This window comes from Callorhinus ursinus, unplaced genomic scaffold, assembly GCF_003265705.2.
Source record: "Callorhinus ursinus isolate GAN/ISIS: 27379988/994484 unplaced genomic scaffold, GSC_fseal_2.0 scaffold18, whole genome shotgun sequence".
NCBI classification, from domain to species: domain Eukaryota; kingdom Metazoa; phylum Chordata; class Mammalia; order Carnivora; family Otariidae; genus Callorhinus; species Callorhinus ursinus.
This window is the reverse complement of record NW_027397080.1, coordinates 11,867,732-11,883,923: the sequence shown is the minus strand read 5'-3', so window position 1 is coordinate 11,883,923 and position 16,192 is coordinate 11,867,732. Positions and strand designations below refer to the sequence as shown.

Genomic DNA, 16,192 nt, shown 5'->3' with positions numbered 1-16,192 from the left:
CCTCTCTAGTGCCATTGTGCTGCTATTCCACCTGCCTAGAATGGACCACCCCCAAAACAAACTCTATTCAACAGGCAAACTCCTACTCGACCTGCAAGACCCAGATTGAAAGCTACCTCCTCTGTGTCATCCTCCCTAACTTTTTCAGGCAGTGAAATAGTTAAATGTCTCCAGAGCATTTTGTAAATATTCCTAATACACAGTCTCACATAAAATGTGGCTCCAGCTAGTGGACAAACCTCCAGGGGTAAGAATGACGTCTTTCCCAGCCTTGCACTTCCCGTGCCCATCCCAGGGCCTGGCACAAAGCTGGTCGTCAGAATCTGCTTGAGAGGTGAAGGAGGGAAGAGTCTTGCCAAAAACTGCTCTGCAGAGGTGGGTGCAGACTCCATCTCCTTTTCAGGATGGGGGTCTAGTGTCTCCAGGACAAAAGAGGATGGGTAGGAAAAGGGGGAGAGGCAGGGGGAGGGCAGCTCAATAGTGGAACATCAGACTGACAGCCAATCACAGGGGCTTCAAGTATGTCCCTAAAAGGTCTTCCCAGTGTGCCTGTCTTGCTGACCACAAAGCCACAGATCTGGATGAGGACCTCCCAGCCTGGGGCTGGGATATGCACTAGGTTCTGACAAAATTGGACCGTAAGCTCCCAGTTAACCACTCACTAGCTGTGGGGCCTTAGGCTGGTTTCTCAACAACTCTGTGCCCCAGTTTCCTTGCCAATAAAATAGAGATAACATTCCTGCCTCAGAAGGTGTCCCCCTCACATCACACATACACTCATCTGTTCTACAACTATTCATTATGTGGGAGGCACTGTGCTAGGTTCTGGGGAGTCCTGCTGTCATGGGGCGACATTCTGTGGGGTTCAGTGAGACAACGAAGGGGAAACACAGTTACCAGCTCACCTGGCATGCCCCATTTATTCTAGTGTTTTCTAGGGCAGAGCCACCCCCACCCCACCCCCAACCCCTTTGGTGCTGTGGCTGGGAAAGCAGCCTCTACCCCAGCCCACCACATCCCTGGGAACACACAGGGGCTCGGAGGAACTGGGGCTGGTTCAGAAAAACACCCTGCCAAGAATGCGTCACTTGGTCAGCACTGACCAAGGAAAACATTGGGCCCAGGGAGGGAGATCAGACAGGCCCTCAGGCCGGGCCATTGGAGGGACAGGCGCTGCAGGAAGGCCGAGTCAGGCACCAGGTGAAATATGACCTCCAAAGCATCCATAGGCATTTCTTGTATAAACACCCCAGTCCAGACAGGAAGCAGGGCTGGGGGAACTGGAGGGGGAGGTGGCCCCACAGGACCCCCCCAGAGGTAGACAGATGGACAGGAAAGCAGGGGAGGAAAAGGTCAGTGGAGAAAAACAATGGGGAGTGGAGAGAAGAGAACGCTGGGGAAAAACTAGACCATAATATTCGCTCTCATTCACATAGGGGCTTCCATTTGCTTCTCTTCACCTGAGGGTGCAGAATCACCAGGCAGATAGGGAAACTGAGGCTGTGGAAGGCAAATAGGCTAGCGTCCTCTGTTTCTCATCTATGGCCTGCTGAGGGTCCTGCCCAAAGGCATTCCAGAATGTTCTCTAAAGAAATGTTTGTCATGACCTCCCTGAGACCCCACACGGGTTGGTGGCCAAGCTTGGGCACAGATCTGGGTCTCCAATGGCCTCTCCAGGCCCCAGGTGACCCCCAGAGGTCCAGAGCATTCCTAAGGCTCTAGCTCAGCTGCTGCTAGCGAGGCGGGCCAGACTGAAATCAACGTAGAGCCTAGCAGCTGGGCCTGGGTCCCCAGTTCCTGGTCCCAGAAAGGGCAGAAATTTGTCCAGTTGGTGAGGCATCAGTGGGGGGAACTCAGAGGGAGGCCCCGGGATCCAGAATTTCAGGGCTGGAAGGAGCCTGGCCAGGGTCTCTGGTGGACAGATGGGAAGCCTGGGGGGCCAGAAAAGGATGCAGTTTACCCAAAGTCACACAGCCAGTTAGTGGCTGGATCAGAATCCAGGGCCTCCCTCTCAGGTCCAGAAAAAGCCTTTCTTTTCAAACCATTGCAGCCAGAGACTACAGGGATTGGCCCTACTTTGCAGTAGAGTCCATATCCCCACGGTCTGCGTTTAAAAGAGTGATACCAAGGCTGGGCCACAAATCATCAGGAGGGCTTCAGGGGAACACGCTCAGGGTTGGCTCCTCCGGACTGGTCCCTGGTCCCACCTCACCTTCCACCCAGAGCAGGAAGGGAGAAAGGGCCCCACCCTTAAACCCAGGCACCAGCCCAAATCCTTGCCCTCAGTCCTAGGAGTGAGTCGCATTTACCTTCGTGGAAGCTCCAGCCTCTGTTCCACTGCCCCCAGCCCCGCCCCTCTCATAATGGGTCTGGCACCTTTAAGCCCCGCCCCCTCCCGGAGGGCCCCGCCCCCTCCGCAGGCTCCGCCCCCCGCGCCGGGCCGGGCTCACCTTGGTCTCGGCCAGCTGTCGCTTCAGCAGCTGAAGCGCCTCGGTGTGCTCCCGCTCGCTGTCCTGAAGGGCCTGAAGCTGCTCCTTCAGCTCCCTCTGGAACAACACAAGGCCTGGATGCGGAGCCCGGGCCAGACCGCCGCCGCGCTCCCGCGCCCCGGCCCAACACCGTCCTCCCCGCACAGTTCAACAAACCCCCCAGTCTCCCAGATACCCGGGCTGCCTTCATCTTTCCATCTTTCATCTGGAGGTTTGCGACAGCCTCCTCTCTAGCCATCCCAGGAGTTTACGGTCTCCCTGTCTCCAACTCGCCTCCACATACATTCTGCCCCAGCCTGATTTGCGGGCGGAGACTCCCGGCTTAGCGTCCTCGGGTGGGTACCAAGGCCGTACCACTGTGCTCCGCTTCGACTCACGCGTCCAGTGGGCTGGGCGCTGTTCTCAGTCCTGTGCTTGTATTGGGTCATTTAATCCTCTCAACACAGAGGAAGGCACTATTAATACCTCCATTTTCCAATGGAAAAATTGGTACAGAGAGCTCATGAAACTGGCCCCAAAGCATGCAGCCAAGCAAGTAAGGGTAAAACCATAAGTGGACCATGATCTTGACGTCAGGTGGGTGACATGGTTTCTACAGTGATGACACTCATGACAAACAGTGACAAAAACCCATACTATACAACATATGGAAACCTTAAGTAAGGCCACGAGCAGTATTACTGATTTTTCCTTTGCCTCAGGTTCCAGTAGGGCTCAGCAAGACGCTGCTAGGGATTTTGTTTTTATTTAAAAATTTGAGATTTTGTTCATCATGGGTTTTTTTTTTTTTTGCTTTAATTTTTAAAATTGCATTAAGTATTAACCATCTCAACCACTGAGTTTTGGGGTGCCTGCTTCAATGCTGTGCCTCACCCTCGTGCCACACCTGTCTCCACCAGCCCTCTCCCCTCACTCCCATGCAGCCAAAGCGGCCTTCTTCCTGTTGCTCCGACACGGGCTTGTCTTGGCCTCGTGATTTTGCCCTTGCTGCTTCCTCTGGCCAGTGCACTCCACTCAGATTTTCTTCCGGTGATTCCTTTGTGTCACTGACATATCAGCTCAGATGCCACCTCCTCGGGGAGGTCTCGCCGGACCACCCCATGTACAGCATCATCCCCTACACCCTCTGTCCCGCATCCTGCTTCGAGGTCCTCCTAGCACCTTCTGCTGTCCGAGATGCTCTTGCTCACTTGTTAGCGTGTTTACTGCTCGTCTCCTCCACCAGACTGTGAATATCATGAGGGCAGGAGTCCTGTCTGGCTTGTTCACTGTTGGATCCCCAGTGTTTAGAACAGTGCCCAGCACACAGTAGGGCCTCGATGAATATTTGTCAAATGAATGAATGTGGTGTTGAGGTGGGTACCCCCGTGACAGGGCCAGCTGTCTGCACGTACTGGGCAGTTAGCTCACTGTATCATAACTAGTTCTCCTGTCTGTCCCTAGTGCCCCTCCCCCGCCATGAGCCCATGAGTCCTGCAGGGCGGACCCTTACCAGTCCCTGCTCTCTATCCCCTGTACCCATCAACGGCCCGACACTAAGATGGGGCTCAAGGAAGTTTGCTCTGTGGAAACAGCCTCTGAGCGGGACCTGGGTTTTCCAGTCAGCCTGGGCTGTGAGAGATGCCAGGAGCTGACTTACCTGTTCACCCTCACCTCCCTCCTACTCCCTGAGCTCATCAGAGCAGGGAGGACCCTTGGAAAACATCTGGTCCAACTAATTTTACAGACGAGGGAGTGACACGGGAAGATGGTCGTGATGACACACTAAGGGAAGCATGCAGAAATTACCTTTGCTTACTATCCCTTAGTCATGCAACAAATATTTACCGAGCAACTACTCTGTGCTGGGCACCGCCGAGGCTCTGGGGATACAGCAGAGAGTGAGACAGACAGTCCCTATCCACAGGGACCGTCCAGTGTGGTGGGGAAGAGAGAGAATGAGCAGGGAAAGCAACAAAAGAACCAGGTGATTCTGGGTTATGGTCTGTGCTCTAGAGAAGATAAAGCAGTGCGGGATAGGGGCGAGTTTGGGGGAAGGTGGTCAGGGAAGGCCCCTCTTCTCTGAGCCGTGACCTGAGATGACACAGCGGCAGGATGAGGAGCCAGCCTTGGGAAACAGGAGTCCCTGATGACTGATCGAGAAGGCAGGCCTGCCTCTTCCTCTTGGACTCTGGGAGCAACAGAACACTCCTTTGCCCATTCCACAAACGCGTGCGGAGGTCTCCTTGGGCCCACACGGTGCTGTGTCAGCAACAGGCAGAGGGATGCCTCAGGAGGGGTGCAGATGAGTTGGGGGGCAAGACAGGGACACATGCGTTAACATGACAGAGAATGCTGGAATAGGGTCAAGGGACACCAGACTTGCTGCTCTTCCCAAGTCCCCATCTCAGCGAAGGCCACCCCCACCCCTACTGCCATCCAAGTGAGAAATCTGGGAGTCATTCTTGACGCTGCCCACCCACCAGGGCAATGGGTCATCAGGTTTGTCTCGCCAGTTGTCTCCTGTCTACACCCACTGCCCCTCGTTTGGTTTTCACCCCTGCTTTTCTGGACTGTGACCCTAGGCTCCCCTCTGCCCCTGCACGCTCCAAGTGCCCCACAGAGCAGCTGGAGTGACTGCTCTATGGGACAGATCTGTCCATGCTTCTTCCCCGTGCCCCACTGCAGCATTTCCATGGTGTCTGGAAAGACAGCCATGAAGCTTGAGCGTGGCACTCAAGGCCTTCTCCCCTGGCCCCAAACTACCTCTCTTGGTCCAGACCTGCACTGTCCAATAAAGCAGCCACCAGCCACATGCGGCTACTAAAGTTAACATGATTTGAAATGAAATAAAACTGAAACTCAGTTCCGCAGCGGCACCGAGGTGTTGGGTTGCATATTTCAAGTGCTCAAGAGCCACATGGGACCGGTGGCTAGTGTCTCAGAAGGCACAGATGCGGAGCACCAGGAACCGTCTGGTCAAACCCTCTGGAACTCTCTAACAGGAAACTGAGGTCCACGAAAAGGGACTGACTGGTCAGGGGCCACACAGCTTGAAAGAGGAGAACCAACTGGAAAATGTACGGCCGGCAGAAGTGAGACACAAAACAGGAAGCTCTACGGGGCAGAGCTAGCTCTGAAGAAGGGCCGCCATGCTGAGGTTTGGGTTCACAGGCTCACAACCACCTCATGAGGTGAGTGCCTTTAACACCTCCATCTCACGGAGGGGGAAACAGAGGCTCAGAGAGGTCAGACAGCTTGCCTCAGGTCACACAGCTCCATTTCCAAATCCGTAAAGTGCAGCTAATATCAGTGTTGGCTCTGTGGTTGTGAGGATCTGATGACTTAATTCATGCCCTGACACGACGCCCAGGGTACACTCAGTCACTCTTGGCTGCTGTCACGGTCATCATCATCATCCCGATGACATGTGAGACAGGGAGTCAGAACTGGCAGAGCATCCAGGAGAGAATTCTTTTCTGATGGAAAGCCCAGGGAAGATGGATGGATGCGCAGGGTTCCTTCAGGTCTCCTGGGTGGGGCCAGAGCATCCCAGGTGGACAGACTAGTCGGGCAGGGGCACACCTGGTGTGTGCAGGAAGTGGGGGGCAGGTGGGGATGACGGGAGCCAGGCTGGACAGGTGGGTGGAGTCCCAAGCTGGAAAGGCCAGTGGGGTTAGCTGGGGTGAGAGCAGGGGGGGGAGGAGGCCTTGAAGGTCAGCTTGGGGGAGCTGGACTCTGCCGGCCCCATCAGAGCAGGAGCATGTCAGGAGTGGGAGAGTCGGGAGGGACAAACCTCAGAGGGCAGAGCCACAGCTCTGTGCCCCTTCCTTTGGAGACGAGCACAGTTAGGGCTGGCGCAGACCTGAGTAGCAATTATGCAAATGTCAGCTGAGAGGCTCGGGGCTCCCATAGGTTTGGAGAGGCCAGGACTGGGGCAGCAACTGGCGGCGGGCGGGGGGGGGGGGGGGGGGAAGGACAGAGAGCCAAGGTTCCTATGCTCCCCAGGCCAGACTGCCCCTCCTGTGGGGCCACCCCTCTCCCAGCCTAGAGGGCAAAGCTGCTGCAGGAAGCCATCTCCTGAAGGCTTCAGGGACCCTTCTCACCCCTGTCACCAAGCAGTGCTGCCCCGGGCAGATAGCGTGAACTCTGGGTTTGAGTCCCAGCTGTATGACCTTAGGCGGATCACCTCTTCCCCTCTCAGGGCCCACCTCTCAGAGCCTTATCTGTAAAATGGGCATCAGAGTCACCCATGGGGTTGGGGTGGGACTAAATAAGATGGCCCCGTGAAAGGGCCACGTAGGTGCCCAGGTCCCCTCCCCTTCTCCACGCTCCGATACGCGCTCTCTCTCCTGCTCTGACCCAAGGACACCAGAAATCTCAACATGGCCAACTGAAATTGCCCCACCTTCTTCCTCTCCCCCATTCCTCTCCCACGCCCAGAACCCCTGATGCTCCTGCTCCCCCCGACAGGCCTGAACTCTTGCAGGTCTTCTCTCTTTGAACCCCACCCCTCCCGGACCCTCCCAGACCATCCTCCCGGACCACCTGCAGTCTCTTGCAAGGCCTCCTCATTGCTCCCTTTGCCCCCAGGCTCTCCCAGCCCTCCAGTTGCCCACTGCCCATCCTGCAGGCCTGACCAGGCCCCGCTTGCCGGCTCAAACCAGGTCCTGGCTCCCCAGCGTCTCCAGGAATGAATCCAAGCTCCTTGGGGTGGGGATTTGAGAGTGGGCCCCTGCAACCTCACTCCCCCATTCCTGCCAGGCCCCAGATGCCCTCCCCTCCAGCCACAATTACCCACCAGCTCATCTCCAGGCCTGTCCCTGGGCTGACAACCTAAGTTCCAGTTCCAGCAACACTTACTGGTGCCATGGCAGTGGGCACAGTTTCTGAGCCTCAGTTTCCTCAAAAGAGGGCAATGCCACCCACTGCACAGGTGTGCGTGAGGATTCGGTGAGAGTGTCAGCCATAGCGCTGCCCCTGCCCCCGGGCAATGGGGGCCGTGAATGGCTTTACCCCTGGTGTCCACAATGCCTTCTCTCTCTGCCCTCAGCTCAGCCGTCAGCCCCCACGGAGGCCTGGATGACTCTCAGTTACAGCCAGAGGAGCCGGGGCCATGACGCCCACGGTTGATGGGCCTGGCTCCCCCCCCCCCCCCCCCCCGCCCTCCCCCCCGCCCAGCGCCCCGCCTGCCCCCCCCCAGCCGCAGCAGTAGTGCTGACTGAAGAAATTACTGAGTGAATCCCTAATTCAGGATGGACCCCGCCTCCAAATCCTCCACACCCACCCCAGTGTCCAAGCAGGGCTCAGGGCCCGCAAAGTAAATGAGGCTGTGCCATGGTTTCTGAGGCCCCTCCGCCGTCGGACGCTGCGTGAGGCAGTCAGGACGTTGGTGAGGACGGTGAGTTCTGGGCCAAACAGACCGGAGTCTGAGCTCCCAGCTCTGGCCCCCGCCTGCACTCGCCTTGCACTCTCCCACACCCACTCCATCTTGGGCAAGTTACTGAACCTCTCAGCCTCGACGTCTTCATCCGCGAAATGGTGCTGGTGCAAGTCCCACACAAGGAACTGGGAAGGGAGAAAGGGTTTCATGGCCGCCCCAGCACCTAGCTCACAGCCAGGGCCTGATGAGCGCAGCTGGTGTTCCCTTAGAGCTGTTCTTTCTGTTGTTGTCACTGCCCACCCAATCCTTTGCCTTCCGTGAAATAAAGGTCCCGAGGCGGCCCAAATTCAAGTTCCTACACTGTGGCCTGTGCCTAGCCAAGGTGTCCTGGATGAACGTTCCTGGCAGCCCGCGGACACCTGTGAGGAGGGAAGTAGGGATGCCAACAGCAAGCCCCGAGTCTGACTCACTGCCAGCTGCCTCCCTGTCTGTGGCGCTGAATAAAGCAGCTTCAGAGCCATTAGCTGTCTGGATGGGCAGCGAGTCTCTCTCCCTCTTTACGCAGCAAGGGGACAGTCTTGTTACTTCGATCTCCCAGGCTGGGAAAGGCTGAGAGGAGGCAGTGCCTTCTGCTCAGCTGCAAGAAGCTGGAGTCAGGATTTGAACCCAGTCCCCTCACCCTGCCCTTTCCCCCAAGTGGCTGTCTCTCGGCAGCTCTGGGTCACCACGCCCAGCTCATCAGGGCTCCCACCCAAGGTTAGTGCAGCACCGTCTCCCCCCGGCAGGGCAGAGGCCTTGGGAAAGGCTCCAATGGTCACATAAGGCCCGGGAAGGGTGTCTGGGACTGAATGTGATCCCTTCTCTGGAGGCATGGAAGCTGAGGTCTCAGGCCAGAGAGCGGGATGCATGTCTGACCAAGACGACATCCAGCCACCTGCCCTCAGGGCATCAGCTAGCACAGACCGTGTCCTTAGCCTGACCCTGTGTTGAGTACTTGAAACACAAAGACAGGCAGCGTGGGGGAGGTGAGGAAAGGGAGGGGGGGTACTACCTGGCCCTCAGAGGTAGCTGGGAGGCTGTGAGTGGCCCAGTCAGACTGGCTTCTAATCCTGCCCCTGCCACCTCCCAGCTGGGTGACTGAACAAGGCACTCAATTCCTCTGAGCCTGTTTCTTTATCTGGAAAAGGAGTAAATGACAGGACCCACTCAACAGGGTTTTATGAAGATTAAATGAGGTAATACAAGAAAAGCGCTTAGTCTAGTCCCAGGCAATGCACCAAGGCCCAATAGGTATTGGCTGAGAAGCTCCAAACCCTTCTGAGATGGGGCTCCCTCCCTCCCTTTGGCTCTACGGTCCAATGCTCAGCAGTGAAAAAAAAAGGTGAGGCGGGGAGGCACACACACGCATACACACGCTCACATGCTTTTATACAATAAAAATTCTGAATAATCACAAAGCAATTCTAACCATGTTTTTCTATGGGGTGAGATTATGGGGGGGGACTTTAACTTTTATATTACATAGCTCTGTTGATTATGTTAATTTTATAATCAGAAAACAATTCCTTAAAAATTGTTGTGTGCTACTCAGTGGCAGGCACAGTATCAGGCACTTTTGATCCAGCATCCCTAACCCTCAGAACATCCTTCCCAGGGAGGTCATCTCTTTTATTTATTTATTTTTTTTAATTTTTTTTTGTTATGTTAATCCCCATACATCATTAGTTTTTAATGTAGTGTTCCATGATTCATTGTTTGTGCATAACACCCAGTGCTCCATGCAGAAGGTGCCCTCTTTAATACCCATCACCAGGCTAACCCATCCCCCACCCCCTCCCCTCTAGAACCCTCAGTTTGTTTTTCAGAGTCCATCGTCTCTCATGGTTCGTCTCCCGCTCCGATGTCCCCCCCTTCATTCTTCCCCTCCCAGGGAGGTCATCTTAACCCCATGTTACAGATGAGCAGGGGGAGGCTTAGAGAAGTGAAGTGATCTGACCAAGGACACACAGCTTATCAATGATGATGCCAGGATCTGACCCCAGTATTGGAATCAAGTTCAAAGCAGTTCTGCTTGGCAGGTCAGGGAAAGCTTCATGGAGGAGGTGACATTTGAGCTGAGCCTGGAAAGCTCATTAGAGCTTCTCTAGGCCAAGGTTCTCAACCAGGGGTGACTCTGACCCCAGGGGACATTTGATGAAGTCTGGAGATGTTTTTGGTTGTCACAGCTTGGTGGGATGGGAGGGCTGGGAGGGTGGAGGGGGTGAGGGGAGTGGGAAGCGCTGCTGGTTAGCGCTAGTCCGAGGCCAGGGGTACTCCTAAACATTCTACAGTGCACAAGATTGCCTTGCACACAAAGACTCACCTGGCCCCAAGTGTCAATTGCGCTCAGTATGATAACATACTACAGCTGTCATTTACTGAGTGCTCACTATGTGCCGAGTGCAGTACTAAGTTCTTGCAAATGCCATCTCATTTCATCCGCCCCCATCACCGTCAATGAGGGACTTGAAGCTCAGAGGTGGAAGTAACTCTTCTAAGGCCACACTGCCAGAAAATGGTGGCACCAGGATTGAAGCTGCCCAGTACAAAGCCAGAGTTCTTCACCTTTCTGCTCTGCTGCCTCCAGGATTTATAATAAATGTAAAAGCTGCAGGCCAACCGGTAGGTGGGATGTGAGGAGACTCCAGCTGAGCCCAGGCACAGCCTCCTCTGGCCTCGGGCCTGGGGAAAGGTCCGCTTCCTCCTCCTCTGCCACTTACCCATCTGTCAAGTGAGGGTTGCACCAAAAGATCTCCAAGGTTCTCCAGCTCTGAGTCTGTTATTCTCCAGGAGAGGGACCCAAGCCCAGGCTCTAGGAGCCCTGGGGATGGAACCACCAGCATCCGGGAGAGGAGGGGGTGTGCTGGGCAGGCTCAGCCTCATTCCCAGTGCACACGTAGCGAATGAGCTCTGCTCTGTTGATTATGTTACCCCACAAGGTGAGAGAGGCAGGTGGGTTGGGGAGTGGCTTGAACCTCACCCAGGAGCTCCCCACTCCAAGGTGGAAGGTATGTTTCTCTGCCACCTTCTTGCCAAGCCCAAAGGAGGAGCCAAAGCAAGGTCTCCTCTCAGGCAAGAGAGGCCGGGCTGGGCACTTGCCCAGCTGGGCATGTGAGGTCTCACAGGTAGAAGGAGAAAGGATGGGAGGGGGCATGCTGACTCAGCCCCTCCCCTGTGCCAAGCATCTCAAACAGCAGTTCACCTCAGGTCAGCCTCCTGAAATCCTGGGAGGAAAGAACCATTGTGACCCCAGTCTACACACCAGAGCATCAAGGCTTACATGAAGGGACTTGCCGAGTCACACAGACAGGGCTGAAGGAAGGTTTGGAGCCCAAGTCTATCTGCCCACAGGATAGTGCACTAGAAGGTAGGTGAGTGGCCGTCTTGTTCTTTTCACCGAAGAGTAAAAGTGTTTCAATAACATTTAGAGAAAATACACATTTAATTTCTCCTGCATTCCCCAGGATATGGAATGGATTGCAAAAAACCAAAACACAATTGTTCTGATTTCCTGGTTTGCATTCAGGGGAACCCAGGCTCAGAAGGCAGAGGCCTCTCTAGCTAGAAAGTAGACAGGGAGAGGAGGGGCTAAGCGGCAGAGGAGGGATCTGGCCTGGGGCAGGCAGAGCTTTCTAGCCTGGCTCTCTCATTGTCGGGTAGTGTGGCTTTGGGCAAGTCCCATCACCTCTCTGGACCTCAGTCTCCACATCTATATTAGGAAGAGGTTGGACAGATGGGTTTCAGACAGAGTCCCTTCAAACCCTCACCACCTGCACCCAGCCATGTCAAAGGTTCTCCCCTCCCTGTTTATGTGACTTCACAGATGGAGAGATGGGGATACCAGGGCCCGGCACAAAATGCTCTGGGGATGGAGGGCCGATGCCAGCCTATGCAAGCTCCCAGAGCCCCCAGTTCTTGCTCTCCATCCTCAAAAAGCCAGACTGGGAGGGAGTCAGCCATGGTTTCGGGATGAAAAGGGCAGGGAGGGAGAGATGGTGAACATGGGGCCATTTCTCCTGGGCCAAGGGTCATCCACACATCTGCTAAGTGCAGGCTGACTTGCAGAGACTCATGTTGGTTGGGGGGGAGGGGCGGGGGCAGGGAGGACACCTCCTACAACGTAGGGGAAAGTAGTTATTTAGCTCCTGCTTAAGCATCTCAAGGGCCAGGGAACTCACTGCCTGCCAAGTTAGCCCACTGCATATTAAAAAAAAATGAATGAAAGATCTGCTTCCAAAGGCTCCAGTCTGGGACTGCTCAGGCCAGAATTGGTCATTCACTCATTCATTATTCAAACTTTACTGATGAGTAGGGACGTGCCAGGCTTTCGGGCCATAGATATGATGAATCACAGACTGTCTCTGCTCTTTGGAAACTGTGCTAGACTGGTATCCCAAAGCCAAAGATACAGGACTGGTGGATTGAAATGGTTTAGGTGGAGGTAAAGATTAGACTTCCAGGCTGAAATAAGCTTGGGTGCCATTCTAGTAAACACATTAAATGGATTTCTTTGCTACAAGATTTCTCCAAACCTTTAATATGAAAAATGTACATGGAGATTCCTCCAAGGGGCTATCTAGAATATACTGTATTTCCCCAATATAGCTGATCTTGGAACATTACTTTTTATAAAACAGCACACTTATTAACAGAGGATATTTGAGGAAATGCAGCTCCAATGCCTTTTTTTTTTTTTTTTTTTGCCAGGGGAGCTTGGGGAAGCCTTACACCGAGAGGACATTTGAGCAGGGCTTTGAGAACTGAGTAGGAGTTGGTCAGTGAAGATGGGAATGTTTAAGGGAGATCATTTATAGTCCTGGGCTGACTATGCTCAGGTTACCCTGCATATACTGTTTCATTTAGTCTTCAAAGATCTTGATAAGGGTGACAGAGCCAAGGAATCATCAAAAGCCTCTGGAGACTCCCAGAGATCCACCCCCCTCTCTTTTCTTGAATCACCCCACTTCAGGGCCTTATTCTCCAAATCCTGAGTCTTAAGTCCTGTTCCCACAGTCAACATGGCCTCTCCTCTGCTTTAAACCCAAAATAGTTTCTTACAGTACCTGGACTTGATCCCAGCTTTAATCCCTCACACACCTTGGCCTAGGCCTTGGCACCCAAACTCACCCTCTCTGCAGTTTAGATAGCCATAACTTAGACCCTCTCTCAGATTTCACCCTGGCCTGCCCAGTGCAATCTAGCCCTGGTACTGCCCCCTAGGTCCTGATGCACACCTGATTGAGACCTGCCCCATAGTGCCTCAAGCCTGCCCCTCAGCTGCCCCAAACAGTCCTGACCCATTCCCGGACGGCGGCCCCGCCCCCTGTCTAGACTTGATAGTGTTCCCATTCCATCTGCGTCTTTGTCCCACCTCTGTCCTGAACCATTCATTTGTGGACCCCGCCTTCAGGTCCAGGCCCCTGACCCCAGACAGTGGCCCTCCAGCTCTAATTCGTCCCCGCCCCAACCCTGCCCCAAGCCCGTACCTGGGCCAGCTCTGATCTCACTGGTGCCAGCCATGCCACTCCATGGGTGACCCCTCCCCAACCAAGGACCCACCCCCACTTCGGGTCTGTCTCAGACGCGGCCAGGCGCTGACGCCCCTAGGCCCCGCCCCCAGCACCCCGCCCTCTCTCCGCGGCCCCGCCCCGTCCCGTACTAATTCTGATAGGGCCCTGACCCTGCCGGCGGCCCCGCCCCGTGACAATTTTGCCTAGGCCCACCCCACGGTCCAGCCCTGACCCCGCCCCCGGCCCCGGCCCCGGCCCCGCCCTCGGCCGGCCCAGCAGCTCACCTGCAACTCCTCGAAGGCATCGTCGATGCCGGTGACCTGGTGCTGCTCGTGCAGCGCCGGCTCGTCGCAGAAGAAGCAGAGCAGCGCGCGGTCCGTGAGGCAGAAGAGCTTGACCTTGTCGTGCGCCTGGCAGGGTCGCGCGACGCGGCGCGCGTTGAGGATGGCGTCCAGCGGGAAGGCGCTGTAGCGCTCCACGATGTTGGCTAGCTTCAGGCTGGGCGCGAGCGCGGGCTCGGCGAACGTGCGCCGGCACTCGGGGCAGTCGCGGGCGCCCTGCGCCTCCTGCCTCACCCAGTGCTCAGTGATGCAGCGGCGGCAGAAGTAGTGCTCGCAGCCCAGGCTCACCGGGTCCTGGTAGATGCTCAGACAGATGGAGCAGAGCAGCTCGTCCTTGAGGCTGCACGCCATGGCGCTGGGGGCGGCGGAGAGGGGGCCCTGAGATGCAGGGGGGCGGCTGAGCGAGCGCGGCGCTGTCGGGGGCAGCACCGAGGGATGGGTGCGGGGAGCAGGCGGGGAGAGGCAGGAGTATGAGCTACAGAAGGAAGAAGGGGGGCTGTCCGGGAGGGAAGGGGGGGGACGCGAGGAAGAGGGACAGGGTAGAGACTAGTCGGGACGCGAGTCCAGGAAGGTGGTCTCGAGGTAGTGGATGACTCGAAGCGATGGGTGCTGGAGGGAGGGGGGCCTTGGTGTCTGAGGGAAGAGGTTCTTGGCAAGGAGGTTCTAGAGTAAGGGACAGTGTGAAGGGATGGGTGCTCGGAGAAGAGGATCCAGGAGGGGAGCGGAGGCCTTAGGGGGGGGCTGAAACCCCGGGATGGGTGCAGTGGGGGGAGGGGGAGAAGCAGGGGATGGGGAATTCTGGGGAAGGGGGAAGCCAGGCAAAGCGGCGCCGCGGTTGTGCGTGGCAGAGGAGAGGAGGAGTGCGAGCAAGCTCAGCTGCCCGATCCCGGCCCCAAGACCCCACCCGGCGTGGCCCCTTACCCCTGCCGGCTCAGCGGCCACTGCTCAGGTCCGAGCGCAGCCTCTCAACCCGGAACCAGCCGAGCGCGAGCTCCCGGCGGCAGTGACTCCCTCCCCGCCCCCGCGGGCCGGGCCCAGGCGACTCCGCCCCTACGGCGGGCGGGGGAGAGGAGAGGCGGGGCCAGGCCTCCAGCCTGCGGACCCCCTCTCCGCCCCCACCGTTCCCCTACTCCCCGCCCCCCCGACCGAAATCCAGCTGTTCCTTCAGGATCTGCACACGGAACAACGTGCGCGTCTCGCTTAGGGTCCCTGCGGGGGGTGAGGACAGCTAATTTAAGAGGATAAGGAATAAAGAAGGAGCATCTTTATGGATCATCGACTTGAAGATTTAGGAAAAATATTTTTTAATAAAACAAGCAAGGATAAGTCCTGTAATCTGTATAGAATACAACCTTTGCATAAAATGTAAAGATAAACTCGAAAGAATGCCCTGCTTGCTTAGGGCAAGTTCAAGATTTCCACTTCACTTTCTTAAGGAGTGCTTGGGGGAGAAGTTTAGAAAGCCCAGACCCGCTACCGTGTGACCCAAGGTAGCCTCCGTTCAGGAAACATTTCCGGAGTTTTTATAGTGTGTGTGTGTGTGTGTGTGTGTGTGTGTGTGTGTGTGTGTGTGTCTGCGCGCGCGTGCGTATGTGTTTGGCGAGTGGGGACGGTGGAGCAGGAGAGAAGGAGAGAGTAATAGGAGACCTTATCTTGTATGCCAGATGGAGAGGGGATAAGGGATTTCTAGATAGAGGGGACAGCCGGTGCAAAAGCACGGAGGCGTGAAAGGGGAGGGCCCTTTGAGGGAAGTGCAAGTAGTTCTATACTGTTGGGGGTGGGGTAGGGAAGGCAAGGAGCGGAGGGTGTTGTGGGTCACAGTAAAAGATTTCCTGGAGGCACTGGGCTTTTCTAGCGGAGGAATGACTTGGTCTGGTGTGGGTTTCAGGGAGTCAGGGAGATGCTCTTTTCCCATCAGCAGGGTGACGGCAGGGATCCTTTCTGATATGTCTGCATATGCGCAGTGCTTGGTACTCATTACAGCTGTGTAGCTGAGTAACAGCAACAAAGATGGAGACTGCGAAAGAAAGACTGGCCCCAGTTAGATCACTGTTGTCATAGTGCCTGCAGGGGACCTGCTCTGGGGCCGAGACACTGGGGAAGGAGAGAAGGCTAGGGTATTGAAAGCATAGACGCTATGGAATTTAGTAATGGATTGGATATGGGGGTGAGAGAGAAAGAGACATTGAACACGGCTCCCCAGTTTCTGCCTTCTCCAGACATGTCTTCACTGGAGTTAAACTTTATTGAGGTTCAATTTAAGAAGCAGTTCAAAGTTTACTCCTCTGGGCTGTTTACGTACTCTCCACATCCTCACCTGGTCCCGTGCCCCCATCATTGCCAGAAACGAGTTGGTAACTCATGCCAAACCATTCCTCCACTTTTCCTTGCAGTCAGAGTCTGATTTTGTTTAGGTGAGTCCCTTCCGCAGGTGACCAAGGGAAGGCTGGC

The 16,192-nt window shown here is 55.7% G+C and overlaps 1 protein-coding gene across 2 annotated transcripts in view; it reads right to left on the bottom strand.

The window, feature by feature from the left end:
• The window catches only part of TRIM62 (tripartite motif containing 62), a 28,723-nt gene extending 13,970 nt beyond the window's left edge, over positions 1-14,753 (bottom strand). The window contains exons 1-3 of one of the 2 annotated variants that reach the window (XM_025856724.2): positions 14,663-14,753; positions 13,685-14,119; positions 2,451-2,546 (exon numbers count right to left, since the gene is read on the bottom strand). In XM_025856724.2, the coding sequence (XP_025712509.1) occupies positions 2,451-2,546; positions 13,685-14,092 (504 nt within the window). In that variant the 5' untranslated portion in view covers positions 14,093-14,119; positions 14,663-14,753. The remainder of the gene's footprint in view (positions 1-2,450; positions 2,547-13,684; positions 14,120-14,662) is intronic. The other variant, XM_025856726.2, reaches the window with a different exon arrangement.
• Between the last annotated feature and the right edge of the window lie 1,439 nt (positions 14,754-16,192).